This window comes from Colius striatus, unplaced genomic scaffold (assembly GCF_028858725.1).
Source record: "Colius striatus isolate bColStr4 unplaced genomic scaffold, bColStr4.1.hap1 scaffold_35, whole genome shotgun sequence".
Lineage (NCBI taxonomy): Eukaryota > Metazoa > Chordata > Aves > Coliiformes > Coliidae > Colius > Colius striatus.
In genome coordinates, this window is record NW_026908519.1 from 1160992 (window position 1) to 1176666 (window position 15675).

Consider the following 15675-nt stretch of genomic DNA (forward strand, 5'->3'; position numbering starts at 1 on the left):
AGGCCACTCGGTTTGGGGAAGAAAACAGAAAAAAACCCCCACAATTTAATGCAACATCAACTAAAACATACCCCCAAAAACCCAAAACATAACCAAAATGAAACAACACAGAGCAATACATCAATGAAGAGTCCAACCAGCCTTTTGAAGAACACCTTCTTGCCACCCCTCCCCTCTTCCCGGGCTCAGAGCCCTGATCCCGGGGTTTTTACCTTGTCCCCCCCTGAACGGTTCGGGGGGGCAGGCAGTGGAGGTCTCAGTTAGTCTGTTCCCGATAGCTTCTGCCGTTTGTCCCTCCTCAGGACGGGTGAACTCCACACCAGTCCTCCCTGCGAGTCCGTGGGGTAACTCACACGCATGGCAGCCCTGCACAGGCTGCTCCGATGCCCACTGACTCCAAAGGCTGCAGCTCGTCTCTGCCTCTCGTGTGGGGCTGCTCTGCGGCGTGCAGGCTCTCCAGCACGGCCTGGGCCATGGCCCCTCCCCACACAGTCCCTCTCCCGTCCGGGCTCACTCACACGGAGCTGCTGGGAACTCTCGGTCCTGCCATGGATCTCCATAGGCTGCAGGGGCACAGCTGCATTCTCGCCACGGCTTGCAGAGGAGTCTCTGCTCTGTTGCTTCTCCTTCCTTCCTCCTTCTCTGGCTGAAGGGTCCGCGTGGTCGCCTCCATCTCGTGTCACTCTTACACCTCCTGCCTCGCATTTCAAATTCCCGTCCCCTAAATAGTGCTGGCAGAGGCGCCAGATTGGCCCAGCCGGGCCGGAGGTGGGTGTGAACCCAGGAGCCGGGGGAGAGTCCGCAAACTCTTTCTCGGGTCTTCACTGCAACCCGCTCCCCCTGTTACTAAGCCAAAAGCTGCTCCTTGCTAAACCAGAACACAAATAAACAAAAACTCTACTTTTCCCTCAGAATTGCTCAAAAACACCACTTTTCCTCTATAAAATTCCACCCAAATCCCAATTATTTTCCTGTAAAATGCCACCCAAACCTCACTTTTCCCCTCAGATTTGCCCCCACACCTCATCTTATCCCTCACAACTCCTACAAACCCGCACTTTTCCCCTCTAAATCACAACAGAAAACAACTTGTTCCTTCAAACCTCCACCCAAACCCCCACTTTGGACCTCAGATAGTTACCAAAACCTTCCTTTTTTTCTCACAACTCCACCCAGACCTCACACTTTCCCCTCAGGATTTCCCCAAAAGCTCACTTTTCCCCTCAAAACTCTACCAAATCAAACACTTTTCGCCACAGAAATACCCCCAAAACCCCACTTTTGCCGCCTCAGAAAACCACCAAAACCCCCACTTTTCCCCTCAGACATGCCCAAAAACCTCCTTTCATCCCTCACAACTCCACTGAAATCACACTTTTTCTCTCACAATTGCGCCAAAACCTTATTTTATCTCTCAGAACTCCCCTAAACCCTCACTTTTCCCCTCAAAACCCCAACAAAAACACACTTTTTCCTTGCAAACTCCACACAAACCCACACTTTTGCTCTCAGAATTGAAACAAAACCCCGTTTTAGCCCACAACTCCACCGCTCTTTGCCCTCGCAAATGTACTCAATCCCAGCTTTCGCCTGCAAAACTGCACCAAAGCCCCACTTTTTCTCCCAAAACTCCAACAAAACCCCACTTCTCCTTTCAGAAATAAACCAAAACCCCACTATGCCCCTCAGAATTGCTTCAAAACCCCACTTTTCCTCTCAAAACTACATCCAAATCCCAATTGCTTTCCCTCACAATTACCCCAAAACCTCTTTTCATCCCTCAGAACTCCCCCAAAACCCCACTTGGTCCTTCAAAACTCACACAAAACCCCTTTTCTCCTCACATCTTCCCCAAAGTCCCTCTTTTCCCCTCAGAATTACTCCAAAACCTCACTTTTTCCATCCAAACTCCACCTAAACCCCACTTTTGCTCTCAGAAATTTACCAAAACCCTGCTTTTTCCCTCAAAACACCGCCCAAACCCCACCTTTTCCCTCAGAAATGCCCCAAAACCTCATCTTTTCCCTCAAAACTCCACCCAAATGCCACTCTTCTTTCTCAGAAATGTACTCAAACCCCACTTTACAGCCTCAAAACTCCTCCAAAATCCTAGTTTTTCTCTCAGAATTGCACCAACACCTCATTTTATCCCTCAGAACTCCCCCAAACCCCACTTTTCCCATCAAAACCCAACCAACTCCCCCCTTTTTCGCATTCAAAATCCACCCAAACCCCACTTTTTCCCCTCAAAACGCTTCCCAAACTCCACTTTTTCCCTCAAGATGGCACTTTTTTACCCAGCAGTTCCCAAAAATCCCACTTTTTCCCTCAGAATAGCACCCAAAACCCACTTTTCCTCTGAAAAGACCTCCAAAACCTCCCTTTTTTACTCAGAACTCCACCAAAACACCACTGTTTCTCTCAAAACTGCACCAAAACCCCGCTTCTTCCCCCAGAAGTTCCCCAAAACTGCATCTTTCCCCTCAAAACTCCATCAAACCCCACTTTTTCCCCTCAAAACTCCAACAAAACCCCATTTTCCCCCTCAAAACAAAACCCAAACTCCACTTTTACCCTCAGAATTTCCACAAAACCCCACTTTTCCCCTCAAAACCCCACCAAAACATTTGGTTTTTTCAAAAATCCACCCAAACCCCACTTTTTCCCTTTAAAAATTTACCAAAACCTCACTTTTTCCCTCAAAACTCCACCAAAATCCCACCTTTTCCCATAGAAATACCCAAAACTCTCCTCTTTTCCCTCAAAACTCCATCCAAATCCCACCTTTTCCCTCAGAAATGCTACCCAAACCTCACTTTTCCCCTCAGATTTGCCCCCACACCTCATGTCATCCCTCAGAACTCCCACAAACCCGCACTTTTCCCCTCTAAATCCCAACAGAAAACAACTTGTTCTGAAAGAATAAAATGAAATAAAATGGAGTCGGTGAGGCTAAGTCACAGCAAGGCCGACTAGGCCACGAGAAAGGATTGAAAGGCGAAGCTTTCCTCTACCCAGGCAGACGCGCACCTCAGAGGAAAACGAGGAGCCGACTTGATGCAAACGCACGAGGTGAGGTTTATTTCGGAGCTCCGGGTCGTCTCGTAACTCACGCAGGAGTCAGAGGAGGTGACCCTGGTGCTCAGTAGAAAAGGGTTTTTATAGGGTTTACACGCCACACAACAGATATAGGGTTCAAACAATAGTTACAAGCTCTTGACCCTCGGTCTGGCCTTTCCTGATAACCACAGGCCGCAGTCTTTTTTCAGGAAATGTTTTTAACTTCTGCTTCTTGGAAATGAAGCGGTCTCAATGAGACTGCACTTTCGCTGAGGCGGTTGTTGTTCTCATGGTGTGCAGACCGTACTCCATTTTGTTTGTTTCGCTTCTTCTCAGTTTCGCCTCTTCTCATTCCCCTCTTTTTCTTTTGGACATTTCTAATCTTAGAATTTCTGGAGAGGCCAGGCCAGTGGTCAGGACTAACACTTACTAACATTATATTTCTATTCTATGCTTATAACATTATGGATGTCATTTTGGAGTCTTCTTCCACCCCTTTAGGCACAGTCCTAAAACACACTTATAAGAAATAAAGATTATACCAATAAGAATAATAGTAATTATCACAGTTTGGATTAACGAAGATAACCACTCAGCAATATGTATTCCTAGGGAATTGAATACTTCCCCTACCCAATTTCTTCGGGCTTCCTCTTCAATTCCTTTTGTTTTCTCCTCTATCTGATGTAATTTGTTAATATCGTTTTCCACAGCTTCCGTAACATTTGGGATATGTATACAACAGTCGCTTATTTTATTTTTTAGATACCCACAAACCCCATGTTCCTTTAATAGTAACATATCAAGGGCCATCCGATTTTGCAGAGCCATTTTGCTAGTTGCCTGGAGTTGGAAATTCATATCTTTAAATCCCTTTTTAGTAACAGCCGCTAATCGCGTGGTTTGTGCCAACAATTTATCAAGCATCTCCCTGTTTCTATATGATGCGATTTGGGGAAATATGGATTCAATTGCCCACCCTATTTTTACCGCAGTTTTTGGTTCCTGCCATTCATCACTGGGGGCTTCCTCGCCTTCTTTACTTACATCCCTCCTCTTTCGAGGCATAAGTTCTTTTTCTCCAGACTTTTTCCAGTAGGGACACAGTGTGGGCACCCCTAGGGTAATTTGATTAATAGGCCCATCAATGGAAATATGTGTGGTCCATTTCCGTTCGTTAGTGACCCATACTAAATTTCCAGGACTCTGGACTGTAGTATATTTGCAGTCAAGCATTTCCCCATCTGACCCTCCTTTAGTATGTAGTGGCAGGGTATGTTTGTATCCTCGACATTCACATCCCCACTTAAGCAGATAACGGACGGGAAAAATCCCTATTTCCCTCTCCGGGGTGTCACAGTTGAGGACTTTGGTACAGTTCCACCCATGTGTGTGTTCCACAATCGTTTTTTTAGAAGTCATCTCATGAAAAGTGTTTGTATAGCGTTGATCCTGCTTTCCTTGAAACTGCACACACCAGTTTACTGGTCCTATGTAGCTAAAAGTTTCTGCAATAGCGGGTCCCCAGATAGATTGCCAGACCTTGGGGTCTAATTGTGTGATATTCTGACATACCACTTCAGAGTAAGTTTCAGTGGTAGTTACTGTAACTTGTTTTTCCTCATCAAAGTAGCACGTCCCCACAGAATGGATCCCTCCTTTTACATATTCAGAATTAAGTTTTCGTTTGCAGTCTTCCTTCCTGACTTTCCACTGTGATTTTCGCGTCCTGATAATTCGTCGACCTACCCCAGTCCTAGTTCGGGGCACACTCTTACAAAATTGGGATACATTATTCTTATATTTTGGTAGTGGTCCCGCCGGGATTATACCCCATGGAATAGGCTCCCCAGCTGCTTGTGGTAATGGTAAACAAGCAGTGATACTGGTCGCATTTTGGGCCTTCCCGAAATCTCGGATTAGTCCCACCAACAGATTTTCCCTAGGTGTTTCGGTTTGGTTTCCGAAACACACGAAGCTTAAGAGGATTATCAGTCTTTTCCACCACCCAATCATCCTTTTGTATATCTCCAGGTGCCCTTTTTACATGCGCTGAATGTACCCACGCAGTAATCCCATCGACTTTTACAGCGGTGGGAGTTGTTAACAATACCACATACGGTCCCTTCCACCGAGGTTCGAGCGTCTCTGATCGGTGTCGTCTAATCAGAACTTTGTCTCCGACCTGGAACGAATGGGGCATCGACACCTCGCCCGGGTCGTAGAGGTTCTTCAACTGTTCCCAAACTTCTTTTCTAACTACTTCCAATGCTTTTAGGCGTGCTGCAAGAGTAAGAGAGGGCACAACAGGTTCATCAGTCCCCACTATTTCTGTCAGAGGAGGGGGACTCCCATACAAGATTTCATAAGGGGTGAGCCCCGTGGGTCCTGGGGTGTTTCGAACCCTAAACAGAGCGAGGGAGAGAAAGACTGTCCAATCCCTCCCGCCGGTCTCCGCTACTAATTTAGTTAAAGTTTCTTTCAAGGTCCTATTCATCCTTTCTACCTGTCCTGAACTTTGAGGGTGGTATGCACAATGGAGCTTCCAGTTAATCCCCAATTGTCTGGCTACTCCCTGACTTACCTGGGCGACAAAGGCAGGTCCATTGTCTGACCCGATTACCTTGGGAATACCGAACCGGGGAAAAATCTCTTCCAGGATCTTTTTTGCGACTACTAGTGCTGTTTCGTTCCTTGTAGGGTATGCTTCGACCCATCCAGAGAAGGTATCTACAAACACTAACAAATATTTGTTACCGTACCGGGCAGGCTTTACTTCCGTAAAGTCTACTTCCCAATATGCTCCTGGTCGATCTCCTCTCAGTCTCTTTCCTTGGGTTCCTTTAGTATGTCCTGCATTTGTAAAGGCACATGCCTCGCAATTTTGTACGATGCGTTCCACGGTTTTCCGTAGGTCCGGGACCTTGTAGCGTGATTTTTTTGCTAGTGTGATAAGTTTTTCAGTCCCCAAATGCGTAAGTCGGTGCATTTTATCGATGTAAGCTTTCCCTTCCTCAGCGGACAGGTTTGTTTCTTCCTTTTCTTCCCCTGCCTGTTTGTCGTCAAGTTTTACTGGGAGTATCATGGCCTCTAGTGCGGCCTCTTTGGCAGTTGTGTCTGCCATTCGATTCCCTCTTGCAACCCAGTCATCTCCTTTTTGATGCCCTGGGCAATGTATGATGGCCATCTTTTTGGGGAGATGTACGGCTTCTAGGAGATTTAAAATTTCCTCTTTGTTCTTAATTTCCTTCCCCGCCGATGTCAAGAGCCCCCTCTGTCTGTATATTGCCCCATGGACGTGGGCTGTTGCGAAGGCGTATCTGCTATCGGTAAATATGTTAATCACTTTTCCTTCAGCCAACCTCAGGGCCTGTACGAGGGCTACTAGTTCGGCTTTTTGGGCAGAGGTCCCCTCTGGCAACGAGCTAGCCCACACGACCCGTTTCCCGTCCACTACGGCTGCGCCAGCCTTTCGCTTTCCTTCCAACAGGTAGCTGCTCCCATCGGTGAACCACGAGGGGGTTCCTTCCATAGGCTGGTCAGTTAGGTCTGCGCGAATACCCACTTCTTCGACTAGAACCTCTTGGCATTCATGGAGAGGCTGGTCACTCTCTCTTGCTTCAGGCATCAGTGTGACTGGGTTCAGGATGGCTGGAGGGGCAAACTTAATACGTTCAGTTAGTAACAGACTCTGATAGTAAGTCATCCTGGCATTTGTTAACCACCGGTCAGGAGGTTGCCGAATAATGCTTTCCAGGGAGTGGGCTGCAATGATTGTAATTGGTTGTCCAAAAGTAAGTTTATCAGAGTCTTTTACCAAGACTGCGGTGGCAGCCACTGTTTTAAGGCAGGCAGGCCATCCACTGGCCACGGGGTCTAATTTCTTTGACAAGTATGCCACTGGCCGCTTCCAGGGTCCGAGTCTCTGTGTTAATACACCCCGGGCCACTCCCTTTCGCTCATCCACGAACAGAGTAAATGGTTTGGTGAGGTCAGGTAACGTCAGAGCAGGGGAACTTAACAGCGCCTTCTTTATGTTGGTGAAGGCCTCTTCCTGCTCTTTTCCCCATACGAATTCTCCTTTGTTTTTGGTGAGTGGATATAGTGGTTCGGCCAAGCTAGCAAACCCAAGTATCCAAAGGCGACAGAACCCCGCCGTTCCCAGGAACTCACGCACCTGTCGAGAGGTTGACGGGGTGGGGATCTGCAAGATGGCCTTCTTTCGGGCTTCCGTCAGCCACCTTTTTCCATCCTTTAGAGCATATCCCAGATAGGTTACCTCTTTCCGGCAGATTTGTGCCTTCTTTGCTGAGACACGGTACCCCAACCTTCCAAGTTCAACCAGTAGTCTGCGAGTTCCCACCAGGCAGCTCTCTTTGGTGGACGCCACGAGTAGGAGGTCATCTACATATTGGAGTAAAGTTACCTGTGGGTTCTGTGCCCGGAAAATTGCCAGGTCCCTGTGGAGGGCTTCATCAAACAAGGTAGGAGAATTCTTAAATCCTTGTGGTAATCTTGTCCACGTGAGTTGACCCACTCTCCCACTTTCAGGATCTCTCCACTCGAAAGCGAAAATCAACTGGCTCATTGGATGCAGTCGCAAGCAGAAAAATGCATCCTTTAGGTCAAGGACTGTATACCAGGTACGATCTGGGGGAAGAGAGCTTAAGAGATTATATGGGTTGGGTACCGTAGGATGTAAGGTAAGGACTCTTTTGTTGACTTCCCGCAAGTCCTGTACTGGCCGATAATCCCCAGTCCCAGGTTTCTTTACCGGCAGGAGTGCTGTGTTCCAGGGAGATTTACAAGGCACAAGAATCCCTTGTTGTACAAGCTTGTCGATGTGAGGTCGTATCCCTGCTACTGCCTCTTTTGACAATGGGTATTGTTTTACGCTTATTGGGGTGGCACTTGATTGTAGCTCGATCACTATGGGAGGGATGTTCACCGCTTCCCCCATGCCCCTAGTTTCGGCCCATGCCTTCGGATACTGCTTGAGCCACTTTTCAAGGTTATCCAGGTTCTCCTTGGGGTTTTGGTATAGTCTATATTCCTCCCCCAAGTGCAGAGACAATACGCATGTTTTTGGCTTTCCGCCTGCAAGGGCGATCTCAGGGCCAGCAGAAGTAAAGCTTATCTGAGCCTTCATTTTTGTTAACAGGTCTCGTCCGAGGAGGGGGGTAGGGCACTCGGGTATTAACAAAAAAGAATGGGATACTTGGTTAGTTCCCAAGTCAATAGTTCGATTAGTGGTCCAGCGGTATTCTTTTCGACCTGTTGCTCCAATTACCATGGTCTGTTTGTTAGTTACAGTCCCTAATGAGGTTTTCAGTACGGAATATTCTGCCCCAGTATCAATCAAAAAATTTACTGGGGTCCCCTCCACATTTAACGTTATCCTAGGCTCGGGGAGGGGTTCCGGGCCCTGACCCCATTAATCTTCATCTTCCTCCAGGGTTAGCACTCTCTTTCCCTTTTTCTTGGGGCATTCACGGGCCCAATGCCCATGTTCCTTGCAGAACGCACATTGATCTTTTCCCAGTCTTCTGGGTCCCTTATTCCTGCCATTGTCGCCCAGGTCCCTTCCTCCTTTCGCCTGTCTTTCCCCTTGACGTTTCCCTTCGGCCATTACTGTAGTAAGTATTCTTGTTAAATTCTTATCCTGTCTCTTTTGTCTCCGTATTTCTTCCTTCTCTCTCTCATTCTTTTCCCTCTCCCACTTTTCTTCCTCGGTTTCCCTTTTATGGAACACTTTCTCAGCCTCTTTAACAATATCTTGCAGGGTGTAATCCTGCAATCCCTCGATATGCTGCAGTTTTCGTTTTATGTCTGGTGCAGCTTGTCCGATGAAGGACATGATAACGGAGGCCCGCTGTCCCCTAGATTCAGGATCAAACGGGGTATAAATACGATAGGCCTCCATGATACGTTCTAGGAACACCGAGGGTGGTTCATTAGGCCCCTGCATAATTTCTCTCACCTTTGCCAGATTGGTAGGTTTCCTGGCTGCCCCTCTTAGTCCTGCTACCAGAGCCCGGCGGTATATGGACAGTCGTTCCCTACCTGCTGCTGTATTATAGTCCCATTGCGGTCGCGCTACTGGGAACAACGCTTCCACTTCCATTCCTGTTCGAGGGGGTTGGCCTGGTTGGCCTTCCTGTAGGGTTTTTCGTGCCTCCGAGAAGATTTGTTCTCGCTCCTCTGTGGTGAAAAGTGTTTGAAGTAACTGCTGGCAGTCGTCCCATGTGGGCTGATGGGAGTACATCAGGGATTCGACTAGTCCTATGAGGGCAGCAGAGTTCTCAGAAAAAGAAGGGTTATTTGCTTTCCAGTTGTACAAATCGGAGGACGAAAAGGGCCAGTACTGTAACGGTTGTAACTCATCTGGCTCTGTGGGGGCTGGCCCCACCGCCCGGAGTGGTAAGGCTACAGTGGAGTCTGGTCCCTCAGGCGTTATCCCCCGTTTACTCCTGGTACCGGTATAGGGTCCTTCTTCCCAACCCCCCGGGTTATACGGCACAGGTATTCCCTCGTCTGGGGACCGGGGTCCAGTTGGGGGGGCGGTGGGTATAGATGTGGATACAGGTGGAGTCCATTCAGGAGGTCCTTCGACCTCTGGATATACCTTGGTCTTAGGGCTTGGTTCTTTCAATTTTTCATAATCTCCTCCATTATTGGTCACCCCTTCTTCTACTCCTGTGAGAGCCAGAGTCCTGGTTGTCACAGGTACGCCCCGTCTATAGTATGGGTAGGATGGGGCTAGGACTCTTATTTCATCATTTGGAAGAAATGGTCGGACCCAGTCCGGCGGATACATCACCAAGTCTTCCCATACTGTGATATACGGTTCTTGGTCAGGATGGCCTCCTATTGAGGCGAAAATAGTCATTCGGACTGCCCGTATGGTATGGATGTCAAAGGTACCTGACCGCGGCCATCCTACTTTAAAGGTTGGCCATTCACTTTCGCAATAATTTTGCCAATCCCCCTTCTTGATAATAAGAGACAGGTTTTGCCCTCGTGCTTTTACTTTTGCCCAATGTGCCAATGTTAATGACAGAGGGGTGGATCGGGACCGCCCCATGGTTATCAATAATACAAAAAAGATTATAATAAAACACACACACACAGAAACGATTTCTCGCTCTCCACGACTCTTACACCACGGAAGAGATCTTATCAAAATTTCAGAAGGGCGGAGACTTCGTCCCCTCATTCACTCCACAAGGACCAGCTAGGTTTCACCTATAGGCAAAGGTTGCCTATTTTCACCCGTGAGGCGTCCCCCAGGGCCGTAGCCTGTGGTGCCGGACACGTCTGTCCCCCACACGTGCTACTCAGAAACCTCTTTAAAGTCTGTCAGACCTTTACTGACCCAGCAGCTTCAGTTTTCCCGTGACCCTTACTTTCAAAACAACATAACACAACCCTGACAATTATGACTCCTATCCTTACACAGGTAGAACATAAAAAATCAATACAATTAATCAGGCACATTAAAATTTTTGCACAAAGGGGTTCCTGTCCCGTACCTATCCCCGTAATGTTGAGTGTGACTCTCAGGTGAAAACCAACAAATACACTTATGGACACAGAGGCGGCACAAAAAGCATTCCCTGAACTTACAAGGGTACCAAGGTATGTTCTCACCCAACCACCCACAAAAGTAACATTCACTTGGTCTCTGATGCTTAAGATATCTGTGCAACAGCGAGCTCCCAATCTCACACACTTAAAACATTTTCAGAGGTTAATGGAGAGAGAGAGAAAAAGAGAGTGAGAGAATGAGAACCTTATCCGTGTATCCCTAAGTGTCTTTCTTACTGAAGTTGGGGATTATGGACTGTTGGGTCACGAGGTTCAGGAAAGAATCCTTAGTCCCAGACCTGGTCAACAGTAGGTTTATTTAAGGAGACCCTGCCGTTGAGTCACGAGGTTCAGTCTGGACCCCCTTGCTTTCTAAGGCATCCTAAAAAGGGGCTTAGGTGCGGCTAGATCCAGACCTAGTCTCAGACTTGGTCAACGGTATGCAGCCTATGACATAGAGGGATGGGCACTAATTTAAATTTCGAGAGACACAAAAGAAACAGAGATAAAGGAAAGAAATAACGTTAAAAACAATGTTATCCCAACAAAGCCTGTTCAGTTACACAAACTCTTAATCTCAATCTACACAAGCTCACAAGCTCTCATGTGACGCCACAAACATTCACACAAAAAGCTCACCTCCAAGGGGTCATCGTTTCCTGAGGTGTTCGTCGTTGCTCCCGGACGAGCCCCCAAATGAAAGGCGAAGCTTTCCTCTACCCAGGCAGACGCGCACCTCAGAGGAAAACGAGGAGCCGACTTGATGCAAACGCACAAGGTGAGGTTTATTTCGGAGCTCCGGGTCGTCTCGTAACTCACGCAGGAGTCAGAGGAGGCGACCCTGGTGCTCAGTAGAAAAGGGTTTTTATAGGGTTTACACGCCACACAACAGATATAGGGTTCAAACAATAGTTACAAGCTCTTGACCCTCGGTCTGGCCTCTCCTGATAACCACAGGCCGCAGCCTTTTTTTAGGAAATGTTTTTAACTTCTGCTTCTTGGAAATGAAGCGGTCTCAATGAGACTGCACTTTTGCTGAGGCGGTTGTTGTTCTCATGGTGTCCAGGCCATACTCCATTTTGTTTGTTTCGCCTCTTCTTAGTTTCGCCTCTTCTCAGTGTCACATTTGCAGCTGCTTTCCTGTGGGAGCTATCTTCAATACCACAGTTTTTATCCTCAGCTCCAATTGAAAAAAATACATTTTGTCTGTTAAGTTAGACCACTGAGTATGGGAGCTTGTAGTGGGTCTGGGACGGTAGTGATTTTCCACAGCAGCTCCTGCAGTGCTGTGCTTACTGTTGATATCAATATTATGACTACTGCTCGCACAGCATCAGGGCTGTCCCTCCAGCATTCCCTCCCCCACCTTCACCAATAGCTGTGAGTGGGCATGATCTTGGGAGGGACTATGGCCAGGACAGCTGACCCAGGCTGACCAAGGAGATATTCCATACCATATGACGTCAGCTCAGTAATATAAAGTGGGGGAGAGGAGCAGGAAGGGGAGGCGAGATTCATTTCTGGCCTTCCCAAAGCAATCACTACGCGTACGGAAGCCCTGCTTCTTGGGAGGTGTCCAGACATCGCTGCTGATGGGAAGTGGAGAGGAACAGATTTATCTGATTCTGCTTTGCTTCCCGCGCCCGCGGCTTTGCTGCTTATTTATTAAACTGCATTTATCTAAACCCACGAGACTCCCATCTTATTTTCTCCCCTTCCCTGACTTGCTGAGGAGGTGGGGGATAAAGTGGTGTGGTGGGCACCTGGCATCCAGCCAGGCTCAAACCACCACAGAGCTACAAGAAAGCAGGAAGGCAGACCCCAGCTACAGTAGTAAGTAGGTCCCCATGCAGTCTATCAGCCAGCACGGTGCCACATTTGCAGCTGCTTTCCTGTGGGAGCTATCTTCAATACCACACTTTTTCTGTTCAGCTCCCATTGAAAAAATACATGTGTCTGTTAAGGTATACCACTGAGTATGGGAGCTACAAGAAAGCAGGAAGGCAGACCCCAGCTACAGTAGTAAGTAGGTCCCCATGCAGTCTATCAGCCAGCACGGTGTCACATTTGCAGCTGCTTTCCTGTGGGAGCTATCTTCAATACCACACTTTTTCTGTTCAGCTCCCATTGAAAAAATACATGTGTCTGTTAAGGTATACCACTGAGTATGGGAGCTACAAGAACGCAGGAAGGCAGATCCCAGCTACAGTATTAAGTAGGTCCCCATGCAGTCTATCAGCCAACACGGTGTCACATTTGCAGCTGCTTTCCTGTTGGAGCTATCTTCAATACCACACTTTTTCTCCTCAGGTCCCCTTTAAAAAATACATGTGTCTGTTAAGTTATGCCACTGAATATGGGAGCTACAAGAAAGCAGGAAGGCAGACCCCAGCTACAGTAGTAAGTAGGTCCCCATGCAGTCTATCAGCCAGCACGGTGTCACATTTGCAGCTGCTTTCCTGTGGGAGCTATCTTCAATACCACACTTTTTCTGTTCTGCTCCCATTGAATAAAATACATTTTATCTGTTAAATTATACCGCTGAGTATGGGAGCTACAAGAAAGCAGGAAGGCAGACCCTAGCTACAGTAGTAAGTAGGTCCCCATGCAGTCTATCAGCCTGCACGGTGTCACATTTGCAGCTGCTTTCCTGTGGCAGCTATCTTCAATACCACACTTTTTCTGTTCAGCTCCCATTGAAAAAATACATGTGTCGGTTAAGGTATACCACTGAGTATGGGAGCTACAAGGAAGCAGGAAGGCAGACCCCAGCTAGAGTAGTAATTAGGTCCCCATGCAGTCTATCAGCCAGCACGGTGTCACATTTGCAGCTCCTTTCCTGTGGGAGCTATCTTCAATACCACACTTTTTCTCCTCAGCTCCCATTGAAAAAATACATGTGTCTGTTAAGTTATGCCACTGAGTATGGGAGCTACAAGAAAGCAGGAAGGCAGACCCTGCCGCGAAGTTTTCGGCTCTTGGCCTGAAAAACCCAGGCTTGAAGCCTGAAACCCAGGCACGAAGGCCTGAAACCCAGGCACGAAGCGTGAAACCCAGGCACGAAGCCCTGAAACACAGGCACGAAGCCTGAAACCCAGGCATGAAGCCTGAAACCCAGGCACGAAGGCCTGAAAGCCAGGCACAAAAGCCTGAAAAACCCAGGCACGAAGCCTACTTCGTGCGGCGATCAACCCAGGGTCCGATTCTCAGCTGGGTGGGAAGAAATCAGTCCTACTCAATGTGAGTGATAGCAGAAATCTTCTTCTTCTTTGAGATCAGGCTCTAACTTATATACACAGCAGCTTCAAAGCTAGCTCAGCAACAGCAGCTAATAGATTACATTCTTATGCTCATCCTACTTGCGGTTTCTGCGATAAGCAAGCTCCCTCACATTTTCCCATCTTGTTTTTCCCCCGTAGTTGTTTTCCACCTTGGGCTGTTACCTCGTGTGGTAGTTTGAGCCTGGCTGGATGCCAGGTGCCCACCACACCGCTTTACCCCCCACCTCCTCAGCAAGTCAGGGAAGGGGAGAAAATAAGATGGGAATCTCGTGGGTTGAGATAAAAGCAGTTTAATAAATAAGCAGCAAAGCCGCGCGCGCGGGAAGCAAAGCAGAAGCAGATAAGCTGTTACTCTCTACTTCCCATCAGCAGCGATGTCCGGCCACCTCCCGAGAAGCAGGGCTTCAGTACGCGTAGCGGTTGCTTTGGGAAGGCCAGAAATGCATCTCGCCTCCCCTTCCTGCTCCTTTTCCCCAGTTTATATTACTGAGCTGACGTCATATGGTATGGAATATCTCCTTGGTCAGCCTGGGTCAGCTGTCCTGGCCATAGTCCCTCCCAAGATCATGCCCACCCACAGCTATTGGTGAAGGTGGGGGAAGGAATGCTGGAGGGACAGCCCCGATGTTGTGCAAGCGGTAGTCATAATATTGATATCAACAGTAAGCACAGCACTGCAGGAGCTGCTGTGGAAAATCACTACCGTCCCAGACCCACTACAGTCTCCACCCCTTATTCCATACCATTTATGTCATGCTCAGACAAACCATCTTAACAATCCATATACATTCTTATATACTCTCATTAACCAGTACCCCCACTCTTCAACAGACAACCATCATTCTTGTATTCCCTCTTGCATCTTGCATCAAACAAACAAACAACATTCTTATATCTTTCATCCTCTGTAGATGTTCACTGGAGCAGGTCATAACTTCTGTCTCATCCATCAAGATGAATATCCAGGCCAGGGGAAACAGTATGTTCAGTGTTGGGCACCAGCACCGGCTTGGTTTGTCCACTTGTCCGGTTTTTCTTGCAAAGTTCATCTACAACAGATAACTCACATAACAGGTTATTTTTCCCCCAAGGTTAAGTCTCCTTGAGGTACACATCGAGTTTCCCCATCCTTTCTCATCACCCACCAAGTACAGCCAGGCCCTTGAGCAAAGACAATCCCACGAATGGGCTTGCCTTTTCCCATGGGAGGTGCAACCCATACTGCCTTCCCCAGCCATTTCCCTGGGTGCACTACGGGGACCTTATCTCCTCCCACAGTGTGTAGTGGTTTTGTTTGGGCAGGACCAGGACGGTTAATTGAACCTCTGCTATTGACCAGCCAAGTGGCTTCTGCTAAATTTTTATCCCACTGCTTCCATGCCCCATTGCCCAGTGCTCTCAACATGGTCTTTAGTAACCCATTATATCTCTCAATCTTTCCAGAGGCTTGAGGGTGATAGGGGATGTGGTATATCCACTCAATGCCATGTTTCTTTGCCCAGGAGTTTATGAGATTATTTCGAAAATGAGTTCCATTATCTGATTCAATTCTTTCTGGAGTGCCGTGTCGCCACAAAACTTGCCTTTCAAGACCCAAGACAGTATTTCGGGCAGTGGCGTGGTTTACAGAGTATGTTTCCAACCAACCAGTAGTTGCTTCCACCATGGTGAGTATATACCGCTTGCCTTGATGTGTTCGTGGTAGTGGTCCAACATAGTCAATTTGCCAGGCCTCACCATACTGAAA

The 15675-nt window shown here is 47.9% G+C and overlaps 1 protein-coding gene across 1 annotated transcript; it reads right to left on the reverse strand.

The window, feature by feature from the left end:
• Positions 1-4957: 4957 nt before the first annotated feature.
• LOC133629275 (uncharacterized) lies at positions 4958-10144 on the reverse strand. Its single transcript, XM_062019926.1, is given in 2 exon segments — positions 4958-9737; positions 9816-10144. Coding segments are annotated over 2 exon segments (5064 nt in total). The 3' UTR covers positions 4958-5002.
• Between the last annotated feature and the right edge of the window lie 5531 nt (positions 10145-15675).